This window comes from Esox lucius, chromosome 2 (assembly GCF_011004845.1).
Source record: "Esox lucius isolate fEsoLuc1 chromosome 2, fEsoLuc1.pri, whole genome shotgun sequence".
Classification (NCBI taxonomy): Eukaryota; Metazoa; Chordata; class Actinopteri; order Esociformes; family Esocidae; genus Esox; species Esox lucius.
The window spans coordinates 35,946,980-35,973,400 of NC_047570.1; the positions used below are offsets into that span (position 1 = coordinate 35,946,980).

At 40.7% G+C, this 26,421-nt stretch overlaps 2 protein-coding genes across 3 annotated transcripts in view; one reads left to right on the forward strand and one right to left on the reverse strand.

The window, feature by feature from the left end:
* Positions 1–950: 950 nt before the first annotated feature.
* Positions 951–2,871, reverse strand: LOC105021097 (high choriolytic enzyme 1-like). The gene is made up of 3 exons (XM_020052288.3): positions 2,830–2,871; positions 1,893–2,325; positions 951–1,647 (listed from the first exon to the last, which is right to left on the reverse strand). The coding sequence occupies exons 2-3, from the start codon at positions 2,087–2,089 to the stop codon at positions 1,071–1,073; spliced, it is 774 nt and encodes a 257-aa protein (XP_019907847.3). The 5' UTR covers positions 2,090–2,325; positions 2,830–2,871; the 3' UTR covers positions 951–1,070.
* Positions 2,872–20,694: 17,823 nt separating this feature from the next.
* The window catches only part of LOC105021099 (nuclear receptor ROR-alpha A), a 180,827-nt gene continuing 175,100 nt past the window's right edge, over positions 20,695–26,421 (forward strand). For both annotated transcript variants that reach the window (XM_010888571.3, XM_010888572.4), the window contains exon 1: positions 20,695–21,013. In XM_010888571.3, the coding sequence (XP_010886873.2) occupies positions 20,842–21,013 (172 nt within the window). In that variant the 5' untranslated portion in view covers positions 20,695–20,841. The remainder of the gene's footprint in view (positions 21,014–26,421) is intronic.

Genomic DNA, 26,421 nt, shown 5'->3' on the forward strand with positions numbered 1-26,421 from the left:
GCTTTCACAGAGTGGTGAACCCCTCCCCATCTTTATGTCTGAAAGACTCACCCTCTTTGGGATGCTCTTTTTATACCCAATCATGTTACTGACCTGTTGACAATTATCCTAATTACAGTAGTTATGAGATGTTCCACCAGGTTCTTTTCATGTAAATATTTATATTACACAACAATTTGTATTACACTACTTTTCCAGTTTTCTGGTGCATCTGTCCCAGCTTTTTATTGGCATCAAATATAAAGTGGGCATATATTTTTCAAGGAACAATTTTTCTGTTCCAACTTTGTTTTAGTACTACTTTCTGTTGATTATAGGGTTTAAATGATTTGCACATCTTTGCATTCTGTTTTTATTTCCATTTGACAGTGTCCCAACTTTTTTGGAAACAGGGTTGTAGAATGTTCCCAGCAAAATGTGTTTATGTTTTGTATTTTTTTTGCCTGCAAAGCAAATTTAAACATGTATGTTGTTTATAAAGCTTTAAAATTAATTATAATTTATTGCTGTAGCGTATTATAGGGCTTAATATATGGATTAGCTATTGTGTTTGTGTTTTTGAATCAATATGGCTATAATACAATGCTATATGGTCTTATAGGTGATTATTGTTATTTCCTTAAAGAACAGCACTCAGCTCTATTACCATATATAGTTTTTATAAACGCTTATACTGTGTTATAGCAACTTAACAAAGGGTGTTACGAAGCTTTCTACAATATGCTTATTAATAATTGCAAACATTTTGTAATACTCAGGAATACTTATTCTAAACACCTCTCCAAATTTAGTGTATTATGCACATTTGGTTTGGAAGAAAGATTTATAATACAAAATATCACATTTGTGATTTCAATATTTGTATTTTATTTTAGATGAACCACCTCATACAATTATATTGATTTGGCAAAATACACAACTAGGCATATAGCATTGTGATATTTAAAGACACTAGCCTATATAAAGCAATAAAGCAATTACATTAATAAAATAATATATATGTTGTCAGATTTGACTTCTTTCATCTCGTCTTCTCCAGGCTTTTCTCCTGTGACTTGATGTCTTTCCGATTAGCAGTTGTAGAGTCTGTTGATCTTCAGGATGTCAGTGGAGGACAGTCCCACTCTCTGGCCGATGGGCACGTTGGGGTCGGGGATGGGGGTGATGGTATCCTGTCCATTGATGGAGAAGGCTGTGTTATCATAGTGCATGACAGAGCCGTAGTCATAGGGAGTGTTCAGGTTGTTGGTATGTGTTTTATCAAAGTTGAAGGAGTTGTCAGGGTCGATGTTACTCCAGTTGATTACGACGTAATCGTCACGGTCGCTCCTGGTTTGCTCGTGCTGGAAGCCCAGAGCGTGGAGACTCTCGTGCTGAATTATGCCGAAAGTAACGCAGCCGCCACTTTGCAGGGAGACAACCTGTTGGTTTCCTTGTCTTCCAAGAGAAGACCAGCACCCGTCTCTAGGCTCATAGCTGAGGTAGTCAGCCTGATTCTGACGAGGCACGAAGCGAATGCAGGTCTTGGAGTTGATGTTCTTGATAGCAGTCTCAATAGTATGCCTCTCATTGGAGGTGAATTCACTGCTCACTATGTAGGGAACTTCAACCTTTCCATTAGAGCCTTTCCTCCAGAAACACCCTGAACTGTAAAAATAAACCTTCAGGTAATTTGTACAATGTAGACATATCTAATATAATCACATGAAAACATATTATGTGGTTAATTATAATAGGACTTTAATCTAATTCACTAGAATTGACAATAAAAAACATCAATATTGACAATCTTCAATCAACATGATCATATCATAGTCCTGGAACAACAAGCCACATGGCTAATGGAAAAAAACTAAACATTTTGAAATGAGAACTAGTAAAATAATATTTACCTGTAGCAAATCATGGCATTTCTGGTTGTTGGAGTTACAATGTCCCCCTCCAGAAGAAACTTGCTTGATCTGTTGTTAATGGTGAGAATTGTCTTAGTCATGCTGATCTCTGGTCCATCTACCTGCTTCATCACAGGGCTGGCCAGAGAGAGGCCCACCAGCAGCAGTAGGAGGGAGACAGAGGGAATTTGTTCCATCTTCAGAGGAGAGGATAGACTAGATGGGTTCTTGGTCCTGGAGATGCTTTGGAGAGGCTCTAGATGGGTTCTTGGTCCTGCAAATGCTTTGGAGAGGCTCTGTGGAACTGGTGCTCCATGTGTGATTGTGTCTGGTCAGTCCTGGGCTTTTATACAGTCCGGTACAGGTGTGTCTCCAGGAGGATTAAGGGTTGGGGTCCATGTTGTTTGTCCTAAATAAACCTCTGAAGGGAGTACTCCACCACCAAGCCCACAGATTCAACACAGTTTTAATCCATAAAGTGTTAATTTACACCTGGTCATGGCATCTAAACACACCAGATAAACATAAACCAAGTGTAATTGGAAGACATCAAGTCACAGGAGCCTGTACAAAGTCGTACAAAGATGTAAAAAGTCAAATCTGACATACAAAATCATGTACTTTGAAGTTTAGTAGAGTTTTTAAACATAGCATTGTTGTGGTTGTATTTTTTTCCAAATCATTGTAATTGTATGAGCTAGGTAATCTAAAATAAAATATTCCAAGCAGATTTTATAAAATGTGAATATTTTTCCAAAATCATATGTTGGCTTGGAAGGAATCTCATATTTCTCGTCATGTAAGAGTGATGTGATTGTGTGTCTGTGTCTGTGTGTGTACTGTAAACCGACTGAGGTGGTGGCAGTGGAACTCAGGTGTTGTTTTGAAAATAGGTAGAGACTATGCTATCCTAGCCTCAAAGCAGGGGAAGACTTACCATCGGGAGGTTCGGACATTTCCCGGTGTATTGACCCAATATTTCAATACTGAAGGGGGAGGAGGAGTGACCCCTGCATAACTGAATTTGTCCAACATTTTTGCAGAACAGCATTGGTGAATATCTTAAGCAAAGTAAAACATACACTTGTTAAAATGGAGAGGAAGCGGAAAGGTAGTGCAGAGAATGCAAGAGAAAAACGAAAACGTTCTCTTGAAGCGAATGCAGCCAAGTGTCGCACCATAACGGAGATGTTTCGACGGCATATTAAGAATGCTGCTGACAGTGTTTCTTTTTTAATGATAATTGGAATTTCTGGAAATGTAGTAGATTATTAATATTCTTAAATATATACAATATTTTTTCTGTTAGAATAAGTTTAAATTAGATAATAGGATAGTCAACCAAAAGAAGTAGAGGATGCAGGAAGGGTATGATATAAAGAGAACAACACCAGATTAAAGAGTAGAGATGCAGACAGTTGGAATGAATGCAGAAGGGTCCACCAGATGATCAACTTACTTCACAATCCCATTATCAGAAATGGAGACAATTACAGTGATACGTAGCAAACATGTTTTGTCGCATTAACTTGCAATGAGGACAATTTCAACCATTTCCCTCAGGCGAGCAGATTATTGTTATACAAATATATTTGTGAAGTCAAACGATGTAATTGTTAAAGTGTTGTTCATTTATTTAACAATTATAGTAATTAACAATACATCTTTTGACTTCACAAATATATTCTTATTATAACAATCCCTCCTGCCCCAGGCCATTCCACTTCAGATTCCCGGGTGATATTTTACCCAAGACCTGCCTCCAAGGGAAGCTGGTTCTACAATTGAGGTGTCAGGACAGAGAAGAGTTTTGACTGCATGGATCGGGAACAAGGGGTGGAATAGACAAGAGCCCAGAGGTAGGTGAACGAAGAGGGATGTAGCGTTTGATCATTGCCTGAAGGTTGGGAGGAAAACCTCCTCCTGTTGCTCTGTAAGCAAAAGCATAGCCCTGAAGTGGATTGCGAAGATGAGGGGTTACTTGGGAGAACTTGAGAAGGGGTAAACACCAGGCAGGTCTTTGCATTTTGAAAGGTTGAAGAGATTTGGTTGCACACACCAGAAGCCGCACCAAGAGTGAGTTGCAATAATCCAGAGGCGAGATTACGTCTGGACAAGTACCTGTTCTGCTTCCTGAGTGAGGTAAGTTTGTACTTTACAAATGTTGCAGAAGCACAGACCTGAAAAGGCAGGTCACCGCCTTTATGTAAACAGAAAACAAGTCATCAAGGGCGTCGTCAAGGGTCATGCCAAGATTCGAAGCGGACACTGATCGGTTGTCAACCATGATGGACATATCCTGGAGCGAACAGTCCTTCCCATGACAGAAAAGTAGCTCAGTCTTGTCAAGGTTATGCTTGAGGTGATGGGCTGACATTTAAGCAGAGATGTCGGGCCAGGCACGCAGAGATGCATATTGTCACTTGGGTGTGAGAAGGGAGGAAGAAGAAAAAAAGCTCAGTGTCATCTGCATAGCAGTAATAGGAAGGACCATTTTAGGAATTGACAGAGCCCAGAGATTTGGTGTATTGAGAGAAGAGGAGAGGGCCAAGAATTGAGCCTTGGGGAACACCAGTAGTAAGAGGCTGCATGGCAGACACCAATTGTCACCTGTTAAGGGGCGATCTTCCAGGTAGGAAGCAATCCAGAGGCTGAAATGGCCAAATCAGAGAGGGTGGACAGTAGGTTGCTATGGTTCACAGTGTCAAAGAGAGTGGATATATCAAGGAGGATGTGAACAGAGGAGAGAGATTTAGTATACTATAGTTACTGTACTTTGTGCTAGATGAGTTTGTCAAGTTCAACATCCCCTTTCCTGTGTACATCTACTGGTCTACTGGTTCTGTAATTTCCAGAATGTTGTTCTTTCATATTCAACAATAACATCGACATACTCTTTACTGATGCTTTTTGTAAGGAAGGCAACAAAATAGGGTCTCGTCCAGGGTTATTGCTGTGCTTGAGTTGATAGTCAGTTTAGTCACTAACACTGAAATCTTAACATGGCCAAATATTTGATTGTTTTTTTAACACTAACTTAACACTTACAATATAGTAAAAGACTGATGAAATTAATTACATGTTGCTTAGAAATGTACACAAGCTTAAAAGTAAAGACAAACCAAAAAGACAAGAAACAGACTTGCGTGATGCTTGATTAATTAAAAAAGGCAAATCTGATCATTATTGCAAAGACTCTCGACATCAATTTGATATCTGTACAGTGTATTGATTCTGCTTTGTTGGAGCAAAACCTCCCAGTGAAGGAATGTTTAAAGGGTGCTCTGTAAAATATGAAACTAGCAAATTTGGAGCCACAGAAACAAGAGTTTGACTGCAAGGAAAAAGAAGGAAAATGGAACAACAGATTTGGAGTAACATAAAGGTGAATTTGAGTCAAAGGAAAGACAATAGGGAACTTGCTGCAGGATATGCAGCCAAAACAAGAAGAATGCTTTTTTTCGCATGGAATATTGAAAATAAATTATTAGCGAAAAAGCCTGTAATTTCAACATGTACAGGTTGAAAATGTTGGCCCACTTGATGAAAATACTAAAGAGATCTGAAAGATACCGACAAATGGTCAAATTAGTGGGCTCTAGACCATTTTATATGTATGAAAATATCTTCTCATCTGTTTCCAACGGTCCCCTCCACCAGACTGTGAATTTCAAGGGCCAAAGGAGGCTCAAGGGAATTAATTAATATCAGATTTTAGAGGTATTGTCTTTAAATAAACACACAGTGATGTAATTAACATACATTTATGATTTAAAAATAAAGTTACCATGATGCTCTTTTAATGAAGTGGCAGTGCCCAGGTTGGTGAATTGATTCATTTTGTGGTTAATACACCTCTTGTTTGTGTTTGTCCCCCCCACCCCCACCCCAAGACAATTTTAGCAACATTCTCGCTTAAATATTATTTTATACATATAATTTCATGGAAAACTATTTAAAGGTGCCTAATTGTAACACAGAAATTAATTTATGATGAGATTTTTGAAAATGCATTGGTTTGTAAAATGCAATTTGCAACAATGCCACTTCCAAAGCTGCTCCCCTCTATCTTAAAAAACAAATACTTCAGGTGTGTGTGCGAGTGTGCGTGTGTGTAACATATAGCACGCTTGTGTGTTTGTTTCATGTGGGTGTTGAGTAACCCTGGCCTGGTGTAAATGAACCCTTTATGGATAAAAACTGTGTTGAAACTGTGGGCTTGGTTGTGGAGTCCTCCCTTCAGAGGTTTATTTAGGACTGTCTAAAAGCCCAGGACTGACCAGAAAAAATTGCCTCATTCTAAAATGGTTTAAATAGATCTTTTCCTCATTAGTCCACGCACAATACCCCATATTAACAAAGAACAAAACGGTTTAGCTCATTTCGTATGCATATTCAGATCCCTTCACGCAGTACTTTGTTGAAGAACATTTGACAGTGATTATGGCCTTTGGGTACAACATTACTCTATGGGAGCAGTTGTGTTTGGGTACTTAATCCTATTCTTCTCTTCAGATCCTCTCAAGCACTGTCAGGTTGGACGGGATAGATTGCTGCACAGCCATTTTCAGGTCATTATGTGTTTCAGGTCATTATGTGTATCGGGTCATTATGTGTATTGGGTCATTATGTGTATCGGGTCATTATGTGTATCGGGTCATTATGTGTATCGGGTCATTATGTGTTTCGGGTCATTATGTGTTTCGGGTCATTATGTGTTTCGGGTCATTATGTGTATCGGGTCATTATGTGTATCGGGTCATTATGTGTTTCGGGTCATTATGTGTATCGGGTCATTATGTGTATCGGGTCATTATGTGTATCGGGTCATTATGTGTTTCGGGTCATTATGTGTATCGGGTCATTATGTGTTTCGGGTCATTATGTGTTTCGGGTCATTATGTGTATCGGGTCATTATGTGTTTCGGGTCATTATGTGTATCGGGTCATTATGTGTATCGGGTCATTATGTGTTTCGGGTCATTATGTGTTTCGGGTCATTATGTGTTTCAGGTCATTATGTTGCTCCACTCATTTATGTCGTTTTTTTTTATCCATCTGTATATTGCACTTGTCAGTTGGGGCATTACTTAAACAACCAATCACTGACAGTGTACCGAAAAAGCAGACTTGAGATTAACAAATATTGCCACCAGTCACAGACAGTAACACACCATTTTTTGTTAGGGCAACCAAGTCCGTCAGGATAGAGCGTGTTCCACACAACACTGTCTGTACTTTCACCATGTTTAGACCCTCTGCAGCTGCTTACCCTCCCAGACAAGTATGCGTGCAAAAATGGTGACCAACCACCTCCCTTTAATTGGAAGCAGATAGTATGTTTAATGGAGAGATTTGTTAACCGCTAAGCTGTGATTGGATAAGTGAGGGGGTTACTTCATAGATACACAAATGAACCCTGTAACGGATGAATTGGGTATATCGATGAGGCACAGTGAATTACATAACACATGGGGCTCTTCTACCGTAGCTCCTTGTGTCTGACTCATCGAGAGCAGGGATTTTACGATCACTATAAAACAATCAAACATGAATACAGAACACGAACCGACAGTCTAATGCCTCTTTACAGCCCTGAGGTTTCACAGCTAAGAGGTCCTGCTGTGAACGTTCTCTAGATAGACCGGTCAGACAGTCCAACGCTGGTCTGGAGTAGTGTACCCCTTCTAACAATGTTGTTGTGGTGGCTAACAATCTGGCAGCGGTGGTGGTGGCGGGGGTTTAGCCGTGATCAGGGTTGCCAGATTTCATTGACGGTATACTGAAAAGCCTCCAGAAAAAACAACTGTATGCATAAATCAACCCGCCGAGGCCCATTTCTGTCTGCACACTCACTAAAATAACCGGTTGAGCAGGAAACCTCACCATCTGGCAACACTGCCCTTGATAAGCGTGGCCCTACTTTCATTGGAATATTCTCATACGATTGTGAAAACCAGTGGAAACAATCTTGTAAGTGTAAATTATCTCTAAGCAGGGAGGAGTACATTGCGCCCTCTGAATGAAACCACATTAGTTCAACTCTAAGAGGATGACACTTGTCATGTGATGGCATAGTGAGTGAACTGGCAGCCATTACCAAGTGTACCGATAGGGCCAAAGCAGGAAGTAAAAGCAGGACATGTACAAGCAGATATAAAGTAGTGTTCTATTATCTGTGTGTACCCATACATCGGTGCTGTGATTTTCTGCGGATTTTCTGCGATTTTCTGCGCAAACTTTAACGCATTTGAATGAACATTCTATACTACCATGAAAATTATTGCATCACATTATCAAGAAGCCATTTTGTGTGTGTGTGTGTGTGCGTGTTTTCTGTTTTTGAATTTTCCAGTCAAAATCCCAAGGTTAAAGGTTTTTCTAGCCTGTTCTATTCATTTGAATTTCTATGGTAGTGAGTCCTGAAACACGGTTATACCTGTTTAAAGCCTAAAAAAGTGGTGTGTTTTTACTTCCCACAGGAAATCATTACAGTAATGTTGCATCTAATATTATTCAATTTATTTCAATGCCTCGTTAGGGAATGTGCACTATGTGCAAATGTATGCAGTGCAGCTTATTACCATGCATTATCCTGTTGTCATCATTATTTTTCAAAGTGCTAATCATACACCATTATAATTTTAAACCTTGGCTTTGTAGTTTCCCTTTTATCATACGCGGTTCTGATTTAAATTATTAAGACACTTATTACGATTGATCTGAAGACCGAGTGCCTATTCTAAATGTGTTGTAATATTGGAGTGAACATAGAAACCACACTGAGTTTCAGCAGGCGGTTAGTTTTGGCACCGAGAGCCAAATCAGCTGTGACGAGAGACCACTGCCAGCAATGTATCAACAATATATAAAATCCAAGGCAGTAAACTATTGGTCAGGGTAGCAAAGTCATTCAATACATTTAAATGTCTTCAAAGTCTTGTGAACATTCAATACATTTAAATGTCTTCAAACTCTTGTGAGTGTTCAATACATTTAAACATCTTCAAAGTCTTGTGAACATTAAATACATTATTAACATCTTCAAAGTTTTTGAATGTTCAATACATTTAAAAATGTTTTCAAGAAATCCTGGATGGAAATATAAATTAACAGAAAAAATGTGGTCACTCCATCCAAAAGGCCAAGCATTCCCAAGAACAGAATGTTTTTTAAAAAGTAAACTCACCAATCTCAATCCCTATCTAAATAAGGTTTAGGTGTGCGTAGGTTATTTAGGGAAGGTGGATGCTGCTCAAGTTTTTAAAGGCTGGAATCAGATTCTTATTTTGTCTTTTAAACCAATGATTGTTTTTTTTTGCATTGTGGGTCATCTCGGCTGGAAGGAGATTTTGGATGGATCATCATGTGAGCGGATAACACCTTTAATTACAGTGTTCCTCCTCACCCTTCCCTTGGTGTTTCTCCTCCAGGGCAGCCGGGGCCCTCCGTCTCCTGCTGTTGGAGGTGCCAGCGCAGCTCGTCAAGCTCATGTCTGATTTGTCTCCTTTATCTAGGCCTGAGTCCAGAGGAGGCTGGTGAGGGGAGGGCGGCTCATTATTATGGTGGGGATGGAGCCGATGGAATCACATCAGACACATCCAAACCATGTGTTCGAGGTGCTGGATACTCTTCCATTGATTTCATTCTGGTCATTACTAGGAGCCTATCCCCATGCTACCAGACAGTTTTGGCTGTTTTGGCTCTATTTAAAGGTGCACTCCTGGCACATGATAATAGCAATGAAATTGCCAAGCTGCATAAAAGTAAAAATAAATAAATAAGACCTCACTCTTTCTCAGACAGATCACCACCATTCGCAATCCGAACCTAAACCAGGTCCAAATGTGCAGGGGTTCATTTGGGGAGGGGGATTCGCTCTCTGATTCAATAGGCGATTATTTGTTTTGCATAGCGGGACATTTAGCTGGAAGGAGGTTCTGATGGACAATCGCGTAACTGGAGTGCACCCTCCTCTCTGGCACCCTCTTCTGGCCCCTGGGTGTTATGTTGCTTTTTCTCTCAGTATGGTCTCGTGTGTGTTCTGTAGGGTCGGACTGCGGGCTGGGAGGGCCTGGGACAACCTCAATCCGCGGATGGGGGGATATCCGGGCCCCCTGACCCCCAGGTCCCAGTCAGGCCACGCCTGCAAGAGCGAGGGCAGCAGGGGGGAAGGACAGGATCCCTCTGCCCAGATCCTCCTAGAGGAGCAAAAGACTGTCTGGGAATGATCACATACTTCCTGGTGGATTTCTCTCTGCTGGAGTGAAGGAAGGAAATGGGGAAGTGTATAAAGGGTTTGAGGGAGGTACAGGAAGTTCAATGAAACCAGACCAAACATTTTTTTTCAATAAATGCATGTATTTATTTTGCTGAATGTTCAGAAGATTTTCTGGGACGCTGATAAGATGATTTTTGTCCAAAGTGAGATTATAATATTGCCAAAAAAAGGTTGGTTGAAATTTCTCCTGCTTTGCATATCATTACCCATAATCCAACTCTCAATGGCTGCTGTGGATTCTGTTCACCAGCACGAGGACAAGAAGGCGAAACAATATTTCTCTTCATGAGGTTTACCACTTTGAGGTGTTGTTCCCGCTTTATACAGTGGCATATATGGGTTCAGAAAATGATTAAGGTTATGTGTGTTGAGTGTGTGATTAATGGAAGTTCATTAGCGCCAATTGGCCTACTGTGCAAAACAGGCTTTGACATTGTGAGAAGCCTATTGGAGCAGCAAGACATTCTTTTTTATAAAAAGAAATAATTATAAAGTGAACTAAAATATAATCTTACAAGCCCAAAGTTGATTCTGTCAGCACCCTCTGAGTTTCGTCAGAACCACTTGACCGATGGTCTCGGTGGCTGAATGAGGCACAAGATGACACAAGATGACACAAGATGAGCAGGAGGTCTGGAGATCTCAGACAACTTGAATAGGTTTATGTACTGTAGTGAATCTTAACCATAACCCGTGAGAGGGCAAGGTAAAGTTATTCCCAGATTTCTCACACCTGCAGAAAACCCTCTCAGACCTTGACAAGCACATACTGGTGTTTAGGGCTGGGGGTTCAGTTAGTAACTGGGCCATGACCTTGGTACACTTAAGGAACGGAAAAGGTACGACACAACAAGGGCCCCTGCAAGTAAGACTGAGCTATCAAAATAGCCGTTCTTTTTTCCTTTACTTAATTTGATATTCTTGTTACCCTCGGTACAAAAGCTCCTCGCTTGGCAGTCTGCCCAGTTATTTTTGGGTGAACATATTTTTGCTTCAGTTGGGTCAATCTTCCTATCTCTTGGGGTTTAAAAAAGAGACGGTACAGAAAGTGAGATTCCAAACCAAAACATAGTTGCCACCCTATCAATTCTCAGGGAAATTGAGGTTCCGGTCATAACTGGGATAACACAGAGGACTTAATTGGACGAACACAGACTAGCAGGATTAAAGCATTGAAGGCATCCGCCATTTTAACTGTCAACTGACTGACTTTCAACTTCATGTGATGATCCTTCCCGAAGACCCAGTCAGTGTCATGTCAAAGTTGGAGGTCCCACCCAATTCGTATCAAGACGTCCTCTTCAGGTTATTCCTACATACTACAGACTAAAAAAATCTAATCTCAAACTACAGACTAAAAAAATAAAGAGCTCTCCCAACGATAGTTTGGTGCCAACTTTTTTAGGCTATAATTGTAATGTATGGTGTCTTTAGAAGAGGGTCATTAAGCTGTATTGAACAGAGGGAACTCATAATGATGGCATTTATGAGGTATCATGAGTTATGGACATCCACAGGATTGAAGCTGCTTATTAGGGCTCTGATTAAAATGGATGGAGACAGCAGAGGTGCAGTTTCACACCACAGAGCAGAGGTTACAGTGGACACTATGAGGCATGGCCTCCATTTTGGCTCTATTTGTGAAGGGAACCTTTCTGATCAATACAGTGTTATAGACCATATACATTTTGATGGATTGAAAACTGGCACGATTTTTTTAAATACATTTTTACTCTAAGGTCATCATGAATTCAACTTAAAAATGTAAGTACTTCCACCCAAAAAATATGAAAAATGGATTTTAGCCCACAATAACCACAGCATCGGTAAAAAAAAATGCAATCTCTTTTTGGGCTCAGTTGTGTCAAATTTGCAGCGTACATACATTATTTTTAGAATGATTATATCATCTGCTCTGACCACTATCAGCCTGTGGTTGAATCTAGTGATGTACAATACTCATTAAGCAATTTGCCAATTATCCACCTATCTCTCTTTCTCCCTCGTCTCTGTCTGTCCCTCTCTGACTTCCTCTCTGCTATCGCTCAGCCACTGCCTCTCTCTCTCTCTCTCATTCTCCCTCTCTTTCACTCTCTATCTGAAGTATTTCCTTGTTCTATCCTGTCTTCAGGTACAGAAATGTTCAATTCAACGAGGAAGACCAGGAAGAGGAACGATGCGGCGATGCCCTCCTCGTCAGGTGTCAGTGTCATCCATCACTCTGAAACACTGGTCTGTGATGCTGTCCAGCTAACTGTCAGCAGCATCCTTCTTAGGGCTCCTGTGTGACAGCTGTCATCACTCATCTTTACTCTGAATTAAAGTTGCTACGCACATCTTGTCCTTGGCTTCCTATTCTTAATGTAGGTCTCTCTATGTAAGAGGCCAGGGACACAGCAGTGTAGGGAGAATCTTGAAAAGAACTGAAAAAAGATCAGTTGAGAAATTCTTGAACTCTAAATTCGGCAGCATATACTGAACATTTCTGATATTATTTGAAAGGGTAGGGATTCAGAAGTTTTCTTAAAATTGTCAGGGACCATTACAAATAAATAGAAATATAAATCAATATAAAAAAGAAAGAGGCAAAGGAGTAACCAAAACAAGAAAAAAATTGCAGTAATCTGGAGGACGTGTTGTTTCCTGTGACGGCCTCTCCTCTCTCCTTCCCCAAGCCGCTTTACTCCCTCCTGGGCTCTCCTCTCTCCTTCCCCATGCTGCTTTACTCCCTCCTGGGCTCACCTCTCTCCTTCCCCATGCCTCTTTACTCCCTCCTGGGCTCACCTCTCTCCTTCCCCATGCTGCTTTACTCCCTCCTGGGCTCTCCTCTCTCCTTCCCCATGCTGCTTTACTCCCTCCTGGGATCTCCTCTCTCCTTCCCCATGCTGCTTTACTCCCTCCTGGGATCTCCTCTCTCCTTCTCCATGCTACTTTACTCCCTCCTGGGCTCTCTGTGTTTGGCCTGGGGTCATTCTGTCTCTGTCCTCCATTGCTGTCGCTTCCTTCTCTCCAGCTCCTTGTACTTCTCCCTCTGCATGGCCTCTCTGCTCTTCCGACTCCTCCCCCTCCCTGCTTTATATCGGTTCCCTGGCGAGGCCTCCGTGGACTAAAGCTGGACATGGGCGGGGCTGACCCAGCTGGCTGCTCATGGAAGGTTGCAGAACATGCCAGGCCACTGGTTCCATGCTTATGTAGCAGAAAGAGGCTTGTTCATGCCAGTATATAGCAAGAGGTTAATAAGAGAAAATTGTTCAGACAGAAGTTCAAATAATCCCTGGGTGAAGTGAACAATCTGTCATTCTGTCCCTGAGCAAGGCATTTAACCCTAATCTCTTCCTCGTTAATGTAAATGAGAATCTTTTGTGAATGAATTGCCTGGTGTATAAGGGTCAGGAAAAATTAAGAAAAATAAGTGGTTAAACTATTATCGAACGTCAGGGTAAAAAAGAGAAGCTTCCTATACTTTCTGAGCATTTTGCTCTTAATGCATCTTTTCAGAATTGTGGGAAATCTGTTGGTCAAGAAAAGAGTGAATGAACTGTGTTTGCTTTAGTTTATCCTCAGCTATAACACAAAGTCAGAACTACATTCTTGTGTTTTCTTACTGTAATGTTTTGTGTGGACCCTAGGAAGAATAACTGTTGCTTTGGCAAAGGATAATGAGGATACAAAAGTACTTAAAATCTGTCTAAAGTGGTATTCTAAAGTTTAAAGTCGATTTTCTTTTGTTATTATTTACTATTGTTTAGACAGTCGTGCTACTAAGAACAAATTCGTGTTTACACTGACACTGTGCACTTGAAAAACGGCACATTGATACATGACAAAAGTTCAATGCATAGTCAAAATAAAATATGTAAATATAGCAGCATGAAAATGTCAATAAACATTTTAAAGGCAAAACATACACATTGACATTAATATAAATTGTCTATAACCAACCTTATTTCTAACGGTAAATACCTAACCTATGCAGGTTAAAGGATGACATATTTAGAGTCCTTAACTGGGAAAAGCGTATTCTGTTTCGCTCAGCAAAAATGTTCTAACAACTGGTCTATAGCTTTGTTACGTATGAGGAATTAAGCTATAGGCTTCAAGAATAGAAAATAACAATTGAATAATTCCCAGAGAGAACTTTAGTTGTCTGCAAATTAATTTGACAATAAACCAACATTAGATATAGGGAAAGTACAACATAAATACAGCATTGTCACCGCCCATCACATGCTAACTACCTCAGCTGAAGTCAAGAAACAAGAAAGATGGCAGGTGCTTTAAATTCGTTTTAAATGTAGCAGTCCAACCAACTCCAATAACACGGAGCGTGTGTTTCTTCCCAAATGGCTACCTCATCCCTAGCCCTACTTCTGACCAGGACCCATAGGAAATAGGATGAAATTTAGATTGCATCTACTACATCCGCCTCAAAAACACCAGAGGGGAAGCTATGATCCAACAGCATTTAACATCCCGTGGCACTTCGACTGTATTAGGCATCTCTTTTATTTCCATTTAGCTAATTAAAATGATGAAATTTAAAGCAATAGGCATAGCCTCTGTCAGATCTCAGAGGTCTCCTGGGTTTTAGGAGAGGAACTAGATGTTTAGCACGTGTCCCCAACTGACACCCTTGTTCCTACACGGGGCACTAGCTTTGACCAGGGCCACGGTGTGCTCAGAAGGGCTTAGGGGGTCATTTCAGATGCGGCCACACAGAAGATGATGAAAAGTAGAAGGGAATACAGTAATAATACAGTAATTAAGTCATTGAACTGGGTTGTTATCAGCGTATTTAAGTTGTATTACAGGCCTACAGTGTCTGAGAGTTCAAAAGACAAAGTCACACACCCTGGAAACATAAACTACCCCGTGTTTTCCTGATTTTACCTTTGATAGCAGGGAGGAAGGAGAAACCAGGAAACTTTTAGATTAATTATGAAAGAAAACGAAACGTTTTACAAGAGGAGCAGACCCTGGTGCCGAAAGAATTAAGGAAATTCATGAGCACCAATATGCACACTTCACCCATGGCCTCCGAAGGTTTTCCAGAACACAGCTCTGACCTGCCACAGTTCTTTCAAACCACCACGGTGGCTCTGTCGGTCCGTTCGAGCTGCCGCAAACAAAGTAGAGTCTTAGGATGCAAACCTTCTCAAGCAGCCTTGAATTGTAAACAACCTACCTAAACACTGTTTGAGCCACAACAGATCACCATCTACTCATTGGCGTGCCAGGCACTGCTGCAGCCCCCGCATGGCAGTGAGGTCATCCAGGTCTGGGGGCCCGTGCGCTGAACACCTCCAACCAAAGAAAATGTCCAGTGATATGTGGCTCACATTAACGCAGCTGGGATGGCGTGAATGAGATACAGGAAGTCTCACTAAACATTATTTCTTCCCATGTTTATTTCTGTTTAAAATTTTCTGACAAAGGTGTATTATAACACTTTTCCACCCTTGAAATTCAACCGAACATTGTCAGCAACCCTGAAGACCGCCACTGGCAGATTTACTGTAACCTTTTATTTTTCCATTGCCAAATGGTCTGGGCTTTAACAGGATAGTGATTGCATAACTGTAAGAATTACTGGTTATACAATTGTGGTCTGCTTGCCCCCTAATAGCATACATATGTTTTCATCAAGAAGTTGAATAACTTCAATTTATAGTGATATTTAAATATGAAGCAAAAAAATCTCTATCTACACAAACACACATATACAAACCCGATTCCAAAAAAGTTGGGACACTGTACAAATTGTGAGTAAAAAAGGAATGGAATAATTTACAAAATCTCATAAACGTATATTTAATTCACAATAGAATATAGATAACATATCGAATGTTGAAAGTGAGACATTTTGTAATGTCATGGCAAGTATTGGCTCATTTTGGATTTCATGAGAGCTACACATTCCCAAAAATTTGGGACAGGTAGCAATAAGAGGCCGGAAAAGTTAAATGTACAGATAAGGAACAGCTGGAGGACCAATTTGCAACTTATTATGTCAATTGGCAACATGATTGGGTATAAAAAGAGTTTTTAGAGTTTTAGCTGGCAACGGCGAATGGCACGGTGGATTGTGTTCACCAACAATGTTTTCTGGAAGTATTCCCAAAGATGCTCTATTGGGTTGAGATCTGGTGACTGTGGGGGCCATTTCAGTACAGTGAACTCATTGTCATGTTCAAGAAACCAATTTGAAATGATTCGAGCTTTGTGACATGGTGCATTATCCTGCTGGAAGTAGCCATCAGAAGATGGGTACATGGTGGTCATAAAGGGATGGACATGGTCAGAAACAATGCTCAGGTAGGCTGTGGCATTTAAACAATGCCCAATTGGCACTAAGGGGCCTAAAGTGTGCCAAGAAAACATCCCCCACACCATTACACCACCACCACCAGCCTACACAGTGGTAACAAGGCATGATGGATGCATGTTCTCATTCTGTTTATGCCAAATTCTGACTCTACCATCTGAATGTCTCAACAGAAATCGAGACTCATCAGACCAGGCAACATTCTTCCAGTCTTCAACTGTCCAATTTTGGTGAGCTCGTGCAAATTGTAGCCTCTTTTGCCTATTTGTAGTGGAGATGAGTGCTACCCGGCGGGGTCTTCTGCTGTTGTAGCCCATCCGCCTCAAGGTTGTGCATGTTGTGGCTTCACAAATGCTTTGCTGCATACCTCGGTTGTAACGAGTGGTTATTTCAGTCAAAGTTGCTCTTCTATCAGCTTGAATCAGTCGGCCCATTCTCCTCTGACATCTAGCATCAACAAGCCATTGTCGCCCACAGGACTACCGCATACTGGATGTTTTTCCCTTTTCACACCATTCTTTGTAGATCCTAGAAATGGTTGTGCGTGAAAATCCCAGTAACTGAGCAGATTGTGAAATACTCAGACCAGCCTGTCTGGCACCAACAACCATGCCACGCTCAAAATTGCTTAAATCACCTTTCTTTCCCATTCTGACATTCAGTTTGGAGTTCAGGAGATTGTCTTGACCAGGACCACACCCCTAAATGCATTGAAGCAACTGCCATGTGATTGGTTGATTAGATAATTGCATTAATGAGAAATTGAACAGGTGTTCCTAATAATCCTTTAGGTGAGTGTATATATATATATATATATATGTATATAGAGTAGATTTAAAAAGTCTACACACGCCAGGTTTTTGTGATGTAAAAGAATGAGACAAAGATAAATCATTTCAGATTTTTTTCCACTCTTAGTGTGACCTATAATGTGAACAATTCCATTGAAAAACAAACTGAAATCTTCGATGGGGAAAATGAAAAATAAAAACCTTACAATAACCTGGTTGCATAAGTGTGCACACCCTCTTATAACCGGGGATGTGGATGTGTTCATAATTAACAAATCACATTCAAACTCAAGTTAAACAGAAGTCATTACACCCCTGCCATCATTTAAAGTGACTCTAGTTAATCACAAATAAAGTTCAGCTGTTCAGCTAGTAGGATTTTCCTGACATTTTCTTAGTTGCATCTCAGAGAAAAAGCCATGGTCCGCAGAAAGCTTCCAAAGCATCAGAGGGATCTCGTCGTTGAAAGATATCCGTCAGCAGAAGGGTACAAAATAATTTCCAACGCATTATGTATACCATGGAACACAGTGAAGACAGTCATCATCAAGTGGAGAAAATATAGCACAACAGAGACATTACCAAGAACTGGACGTCCCTCCAAAATTGATGAAAAGACAAGAAGAAAACTGGTCAGGGAGGCATCCAAGAGGCCTACAGCAACATTAAAACATACTGCAGGAATTTCTGGCAAGTACTGGCTATGTGCTACATGTGACAAAAATCGCCCGTATTCTTCATATGAATGGGCTATGGGGTAGGATGGCAAGACGGAAGCCTTTTCTTACAAAGAAAAACATCCAAGCCCGGCTGAAGTTTGGAAAAACAAAAATCAAGTCCCCCAAAAGCATGTGGGAAAATGTGTTATGGTCGGATGAAACCAAGGTTGAACTTTTTGGCCATAATTCGAAAAGGTATGTTTGGCGCAAAAACAACAATGCACTTCACCCAAAGAACACCATACCCACAGTGAAGCATGGTGGTGACAGCATCATGCTTTGGGGCTGTTTTACTTCAGCTGGAACCGGGGCTCTAGTCAGGGTGGAGGGAATTATGAACAGTCGCAAATACTAGGCAATTTTGGCACATACCCTTCAGGCGTCCGTTAGAAAGCTGAAGATGAAGTTCACCTTTCAGCACGACAATGACCCAAAGCACACATCCAAATCCACAAAAGCATGGCTTCACCAGAAGAAGATTGACGTTTTGGAATGGCCCAGCCAGAGCCCAGACCTGAATCCATCTGCTGTGCACAGGAGATGTCCTCGCAATCTGACAGATTTGGAGTGCTCTTGCAAAGAAGAGTGGGCAAATATTGCCACGTCAAGATGTGCCATGCTAGTATATAGTCATTGACAAGGTCAGAAATAATGCTTTTTAACTGAACTGAAAATTGTGTCCTTCAAACTTTGCTTTCATCAAGGAATGCTCCATTTGCAGCAATTACAGCAGACCATTGGCATTCTAGTTATCAATTTGTTGAGGTAATCTGATGAGATTTCACCCCATGCTTCCTGATGCACCTCCCACAAGTCGGATTGGCTTGATGGGTACTTCTTACGTACCATACGGTCAAGCTGCTCCCACAACAGCTCAATAGGGTTGAGATCCGGTGACTGTGTTGGCCACTCCATTATAGACAGAATACCAGCTGACTGCTTCTTCCATACAAATTTCTTGCAGTTTGGAGCTGTGTTTTGGGTCACTGTCCTGTTGTAGGACGAAAGTGGCTCCAATCAAGTGCCATCCACAGGGTATGGCATGGCGTGGTATAATGGAGTGATTGCCTTCCTTCCTCAAGATCCCTTTTGCCCTGTACAAATCTCCCACTTCACTGCCACCAAAGCACCCTCAGACCATCACATTGCCTCCACCATGCTTGACAAATGGTGACAAGCACTCCTCCAGCCTCTTTTCATTTGGTCTGCATCTCACGTTATCTGAAAACCTCAAACGTAGATTAGTCCATCCACTTTTTTCCAATGTTTCTTGGTCCATTGTCTGTGTTCTTTTGCTGTTTATTTCTGTTTATTGGCCAGTCTGAATTTTTTCTTTTTCTTTGCAACTCTGACTAGAAGTCCAGCATCCCAGAGTCACCGCTACCCTGTTGATGTTGGGACTGATGTTTTGCAGGTACTATTTAATGAAGCTGCCAGTTGAGGACCTGTGCGGCATCAGTTTCTCAAACTAGACATTCCAATGTATTTTTCCTCTTGCTCAGTTGTGCACTGGGGCCTCCTACTGCTCTTTCTAGTCTGGTTAGAACCAGTTTTCACAGTTTTTTAAAAGGAGTAGGGCAGAGCGTTGCATGAGATCTTCAGTTTCTTGGCAGTTTAGCCTTAATTTCTCATTTTAAAATAGACTGATAAGTTTCAGTAGAACATTATTTGTTTCTGCCCATTTTGAGCCTGTTATCAAACTCACAATTGCTGATACTCCAGATACTCAACTAGTCTAAAGAGGTTTTAGTTGCAGATTTGTAGTTTACATTGTAAGTTAGCTAGTCTACACACAGTGAATAATGGTTCTCATAAAAAATTTAAATAATTCACAAATGCAGCTAATGATTCTCAGAGAAAATCTAGAAATGATTTACTAATACATCTAGGCTCACCTTTTTCTAAACCACAAGCAAACATCTATGATTTGTCAGGCGAATGAAGAAGTGCCAGTTTCTCAAAGAAGTAGGCCTACACAAGAATTAGAGGAGCACGATCACAGGTGAGGTCTTACAGTTGAACAGCCATTAAATGTGGCTACGAATGAAGCTGATGTTAACCTGAGGAAAAAGTGGTCTAAGTGTTTTAGTTAAGAACACGGCTGAAAAGCAAAACTTACAATAATAGCATTCTGTGAATAAACCCACATATTTTTGGCTCTGCCCTGTACTATGCAGTTTTGTGTATGTAAGCATGTGGGTTCGTGCGTGCGTGCACGTAATCTCATAGTCTGCTCATGCTTTATATCACATATCAATACATGATATGATATATGATGGTTAACAGTGTCCCAGTGTCCCAATGTTCAAACCAAATCTACACTCTTGCTTTAAACCTAAACAGAATCAGACGAATAATTAAAAACCGTGTTAGCCTAAATCCTCTAATACATTCATTATTGTCACCTAAAAAATGAATATCATGGTAATTCTCAGCTCTCTGCATTCCGTTCAATTTTGGTGTAGGCCTACGTCTATTAACTAAGAGTTTCCATTAGGACTAATATTTGTGTTATATTATTGTTGTTAATAATAATGTTAATATATCACCATCAGTCATTCCTGTCGGTTTTGAAGATTTCTATTACCGAAATGACAGGCTATTTCTATATGACAGACTGGTTGTCTGAGTGCTCTCAACAGCGCCGCGTGTGGACAACCACATCTACACATCCACTTTACACGAAGACAGGCGCGCTTTGACACATTGCACTGGTTCCAGTCTTCGGTAAATTAGCTTGAATCGCTTTTACAGCTAGTTGTTATTCCAGTCTTTTCCTTAGATACTCGTCGTTAGTTGTTAGGTCTAGTTCACGTTTATCAATAGGATAATTATGGAGATTAATATGGAGTCAATACCGGACCCTTCTGCCAGCGACCCGGGAAACAGCGTCTCCGAGCCGGCTACCCCAGTCATGGACACCCCGGCAAACCTGGAGATCATCGGAACGGACGACCATCACCAAACCCCTGTTAGTAGACAGAGTTGTTCCAGCTCCAACAAAGGTAAATAAATAAAAACATATATGTATTTTTACAATCACGGGGATAATTATAATTTTTTGCTGTGAAATCTGTTGAAAATGGAAAAGGTGGAAGCCAACTTCAAAGTGCTCTCTTCTTGACTTGGAATGGGACCGAGAGCAAGGCTTCGTTACAGACGATTTTTGATCTCTGATCAGTTGTTTTTTTCAGACATTGTATTCATTTAATGAATTAGACAAAAATACTTCAACGTTCAACACATTGGCCACTGTCGTTTACACATTTACTTATAACTGGTATACCCACCATTTACATGATCCGTTGTTGCTTTTGTACGATTTTTTTGCCCGGTGTGGATTAAGTTGATAAGCGTAAAGCGTGACATTTGCTTTCAATATCCATGCAAACTGTCTAATTGCTTCGGTAATACGGTGTAACTTCAGAAGGACTTCACTGTGTCGCCATGAAGTTGAAACAATGTTTCACATTGCAGCTGGTCTCTCGGTACTGGCAGTCACACTTTCAAAGTCCACACCGAATCGCCAACTCTGGGATTATGCTTCGACTACTATTTTGTCATTTGCAGTTAGCTGCTTAGTGAATCAGTCATATAAATGTATTGCCATTCCTCATATTACCAGTATTGTATTCAAATGTATGACATAATGTAGAAATGGACTAATGGTGTGTTTTACAGTAGGCTACAGACAGTAAAGCCACACCCCCTTCTTCCTCCGTTACGCAGCACATTCAAGTTCACTTGTCTTCTAAATCGCACATTCCGTTTAATTTGACATAAAGTGTAGGTTGACTAAACCTAGGTTGTATGTCAACAGCTCATATATCACGTCAAGATACATCTCTGTTATATTGCCTGGTAGGTGAGATAGGGTACTACATTGCCCTGGTTCGGTGCTGTCTGTTGGTAGTTATGTAACTACTTTGGAGCGACGGAAAATCACGAGAGAGCGAGACGATTCCTCCGAGTGCTGCCAGTCTGTTGTGCATTTTTATGGACGAGTTGTCACACTGCGTGGTGTTGTTATAGCACTACGGTACAACTACACGTTTTCCCCGCAATAATTGTGCTGCAAAAAGCGATTATATATAACGCGTAGCCTACACCTACGAAGAAAATCTCAGAGAAAGATAAAAAAGATAGCCTGGCACGTTAGACAGACAGGCAGACAGACATACAGATGGAAAGAAAACAAACGATAGAGGGAGGGGAAAAGAGAGCGAAAGATAGGTGAAGGGAGAGAAAGACGGCGGCAGAGGTTGTTTCGTTACTCTTTTCATACTTGTGAGACTGTGTAGCGCCAGGCGCGGGTAGTTTTGTTATGTAATAGACAGAGGCAGGCAGCTCAAAGCGCAGGTATTCAACCAGCCTGCCACAACTTTGACAGACTGTTTAAAGGTTTGAGCTGTCAGATAGAAGAAGCAGGCATGCATACACCATATCCTGCTAACCCACACTCTCCACTGTTTTTAAGTACTTACAAGTAGCCCAAGAACATTGAAGACAATCTAGGAAAATGTTAATGGATGAGGACATTTTAGGCAGCCAAGAAATTGAAGACATAGTTATAAAAATAAAAATAAAGTGTCTTCCATATCTAATCATAGTGTCCATTATCTTGTTTTCGATCATGGTTTATATATGAAGTGTTTTTTTCTCTACCAACTTGGTATGTGAAATATTTACCCTTTGCTGTTCTATGCAGGCTGTGCTGCAATTAAATACTGCAACATTAACAGAGCTCACGGTCAATATAAAAGAAGAGTCTGTAATCGACCTGAAAATCTGCCGCTGAGCTTTTATACGTACCACACAACCAAAGACTCAGTTTCAGGTTGAAGACGGGGAGGCCTGGCTGAGTTATTAAATGAGCTTGAAGCCAAGGCAAACAGTAGTATCTAGACCTGAACAGGTGCTCCCTATGGAATGCAGTTGGCAGAACATTCTCAATAAAGGGTACAGGCCATCTAACTGCCACAGTCGAACGCTTGGCGGATAGCATAGCTTAGCATCTGACCAATAACCACAAGGTCGCTGGAGTGAATCCCAAGGCCTGCCAGGTAGAGTTTACAATCAGTTATGTCCTTGAGTAAGGCGGTTTGCACTAATGGCTTCCTGGAAGTCACTGTGGATCAGAGCTTCTGTCAAACGTGAAGAATCACATTGTTTCTATTTTGTCTACTTCAATATTATATATTTGAGCTGCCCTTTATTGTGGAAATGTCTGTCATATATTTAGTGTGGTTTCAGATCTCATTGTGCCAACTACAATGATCATTTTCATGTTTAGCAAGAAAGCCCAAACAGATGTGTGTCCAGGCTAGTTAGCTCATATTGGTGTTATTAAGCCAAGCCGCAGCAAACTCTATTTATGGGAACTAGTGAGTGCTGGGCTGGTGTCAAATGGCATGCTATTCCCTTTTAAGTGCACTCCTTGGACCTGTCACTGTTCAAATGTAGTGCACTACTTTAGGAAGTAGGCACCATTCATGATGTAGCCATGGAGTGACATACAGTATGTTTGTATAACACTGATGGATGATGGATTGGTCTGTGGTGATGGTAACAAGGTGGCTGAAACAGGGTTGAAACTCTGGTAAACCACAGTAACAACATACTATATTATGTACTACAACAATATGAATTTAACCTATTATATATGCATAATGTGTTTCTTAGTGTCTACGTTTTACTATTTTTACAAAAAAATTAATGTAATATGATCAATATGTGGTAACACCAGCATTTTGTTCCATATCACCAGTGTTATTACGTTCAGTTGCAACATATCACTGGTGTTATTACGTTCAGTCCCAGCATATCACTGGTGTTATTACATTCAGTCCCAACATATCACTGGTGTTATTACGTTCAGTCGCAACATATCACTGGTGTTATTACGTTCAGTCCCAGCATATCACTGGTGTTATTACGTTCAGTCCCAACATATCACTGGTGTTATTACGTTCAGTCCCAGCATATCACTGGTGTTATTACGTTCAGTCCCAACATATCACTGGTGTTATTACGTTCAGTCCTAGCATATCACTGGTGTTATTACGTTCAGTTCCAACATATCACTGGTGTTATTACGTTCAGTCCCAGCATATCACTGGTGTTATTACGTTCAGTCCCAACATATCACTGGTGTTATTACGTTCAGTCCCAACATATCACTGGTGTTATTACGTTCAGTCCCAGCATATCACTGGTGTTATTACGTTCAGTCCCAACATATCACTGGTGTTATTACGTTCAGTCCCAACATATCACTGGTGTAATTACGTTCAGTCCCAACATATCACTGGTGTAATTACGTTCAGTCCCAACATATCACTGGTGTTAATACATTCATTATCAACACATATCCAGTGTTATTACATCTAATGTCAACATATCACTGGGGATATTCCAGCATATCACCAATACTTTGCAATTTCGTTGTGACTACCAAAAAGGCTTTTCATTACCAATTTAATTTCAAGGTTGCGGTTCAGTTTAGGTTAGGGTTAAGGTTAGACGACTCAATACTGAGGTTAGGGTTATGTTTAGAGCTACAAAACCCTAAATTACCAAAACAAAAAAATAACCCGTCGAAATTACAAAAATGACCACCTAAAAATATCTTGCTTCTTGATAGATTTGAACGTACAACCATTGGAGTCAAAGTTGGTTGTGTTTTTGCTCACCCACCATCCCCGACCAAATTGCCCTAGCATGCGACAACGCAATTTAACTGTAAATACGCTCACAACTGCCCCTAGCGCACTGGTTGCAAAGCTAACAGTCCTGATTGTATCTTGATTATGAATGTAATCACATTTTGCAGATTAGCTGTATATGAATGTAATTCCTTGAATGCATGTTTGGTCTGTAGGTGTTCTATACTCGGCCAAGTGTTTCACGTTTAATGTGGACCAAAGGAAGAGCTGCTACTGCAGGTGCAATAGCAAAAGGGAGCTTATGTAGTGTAGTATCAAATATAACATTTTAAAATCTAGTCCAAAAAACTGTGGGGCACAGTGTAATAGAATACAATTGAGAATAGTATAATAGAATAGAATAACAGGGAAAAGTAAAATATAGTAGAATAGACCGAATAGAATGGAGCTAAATACAGCATGATATAACATAGAGCATGCTAGAGCATTCCTATAGTAGTTGAAATAATGACAGTTTCCGGTCATCAAGGGAGAGTAATTAAATTATTTATAATAATAATAATACATTTTATTTATATAGCACTTTTCTTGGACTCAAAGTCACTTTACAATGCAGGTAGATTATAAAAACAGAACAAAACAAGACAAGATTCAGACACAGATCAGAAGGGAGGGGGGCGTGGGGCTTCATTGCAGTATTTGATAGTCTGTTGTTCATGATGTTACAGACTTGATTCTCTGTCTTACAAACTCCAGCTCATCTCACTCAATCTCAAAGAAACTTCTGGTTGTGCTCTACATATAGACATCCCAAGCAGAATACACATCCCTGTACTGTAAGCCCATTGGCTAATTACTGTCTCACTTTGATTGAACGTGACTTCCTGTGTACAGATAAACACAATGTTCTTTTTTTTTTCTAAGCATAAACATGCATACATTCATACGCTTCAAAGAGCAGAATATAATGAAGTACTGTATAATAGATAATATCCAAATATATCAGAGCAGAATAGATTACAGAAAATAGAACAACACATAATGAAAGCATAGGGCAGAGCCCCTGGCAATGCAGAAGGTACGTTATGCATAAAGCTCTTTCTGAGTCAGGCTGATTGATTGTGGTCACTATTGCCAGAGTCACGGTGCCCTTTGGCTTCTGTGTGGCGTCCTGAAGCGATCACGTTCACTGCTGTAACTAAAGGAGACACCTGAGCCACCCGGAGAAAGAAAGATGTGTCTTTGCTTTTCAAGTCCCACCTGCCTGTCTTGATTACGTTGTCTTGGTCCGCGGGCCTCTGATCTGTACCTCTGGCTAGTTTTGCATTCTTAAGATTAGTAAATATGGCAGCAGAACTTCAGTAAAAGTTTATGTGGAGTACTGGCCATGTATTGCCAGCGAAAGCCGCTGTACTCAGGGTAGTTGGTAGAGTACATGGTGACCTTGTTTACTTCTTAAACTGGGTGATGATGTTCTTTACCTTCTGGTCCCAGTGTACAGTGGGTCCCTCTCACCAACCAACAACTGGTTTCATCTTCTGGGTCACATTTATTTTGGGCTGCGGCACTGAACACCTCAGTGGGCTGTCTGGCTTGGCAGGGCGTGAGTCTCCTTGGTGAGGCTGGTTCCATGGTTTGATATGAATTCTCTGGTGGGATTATCTGATAGCAGAACTCTGGTGGCAACAAACAGACAACGTTTCCTCCGCATGCCTGTCTCAGTACATTTTAATTAAAACTGACCTATT

Bases quoted from the DNA above. Each gene is read 5' to 3' on its own strand.
- LOC105021097 (XM_020052288.3), bottom strand. From the start codon at position 2,089: ATGGAACAAATTCCCTCTGTCTCCCTCCTACTGCTGCTGGTGGGCCTC. The intron at 1,648-1,892 runs GTAAATATTATT...TTATTTTTACAG, and splicing joins AATGCCATGATTTGCTACAG to TTCAGGGTGTTTCTGGAGGA.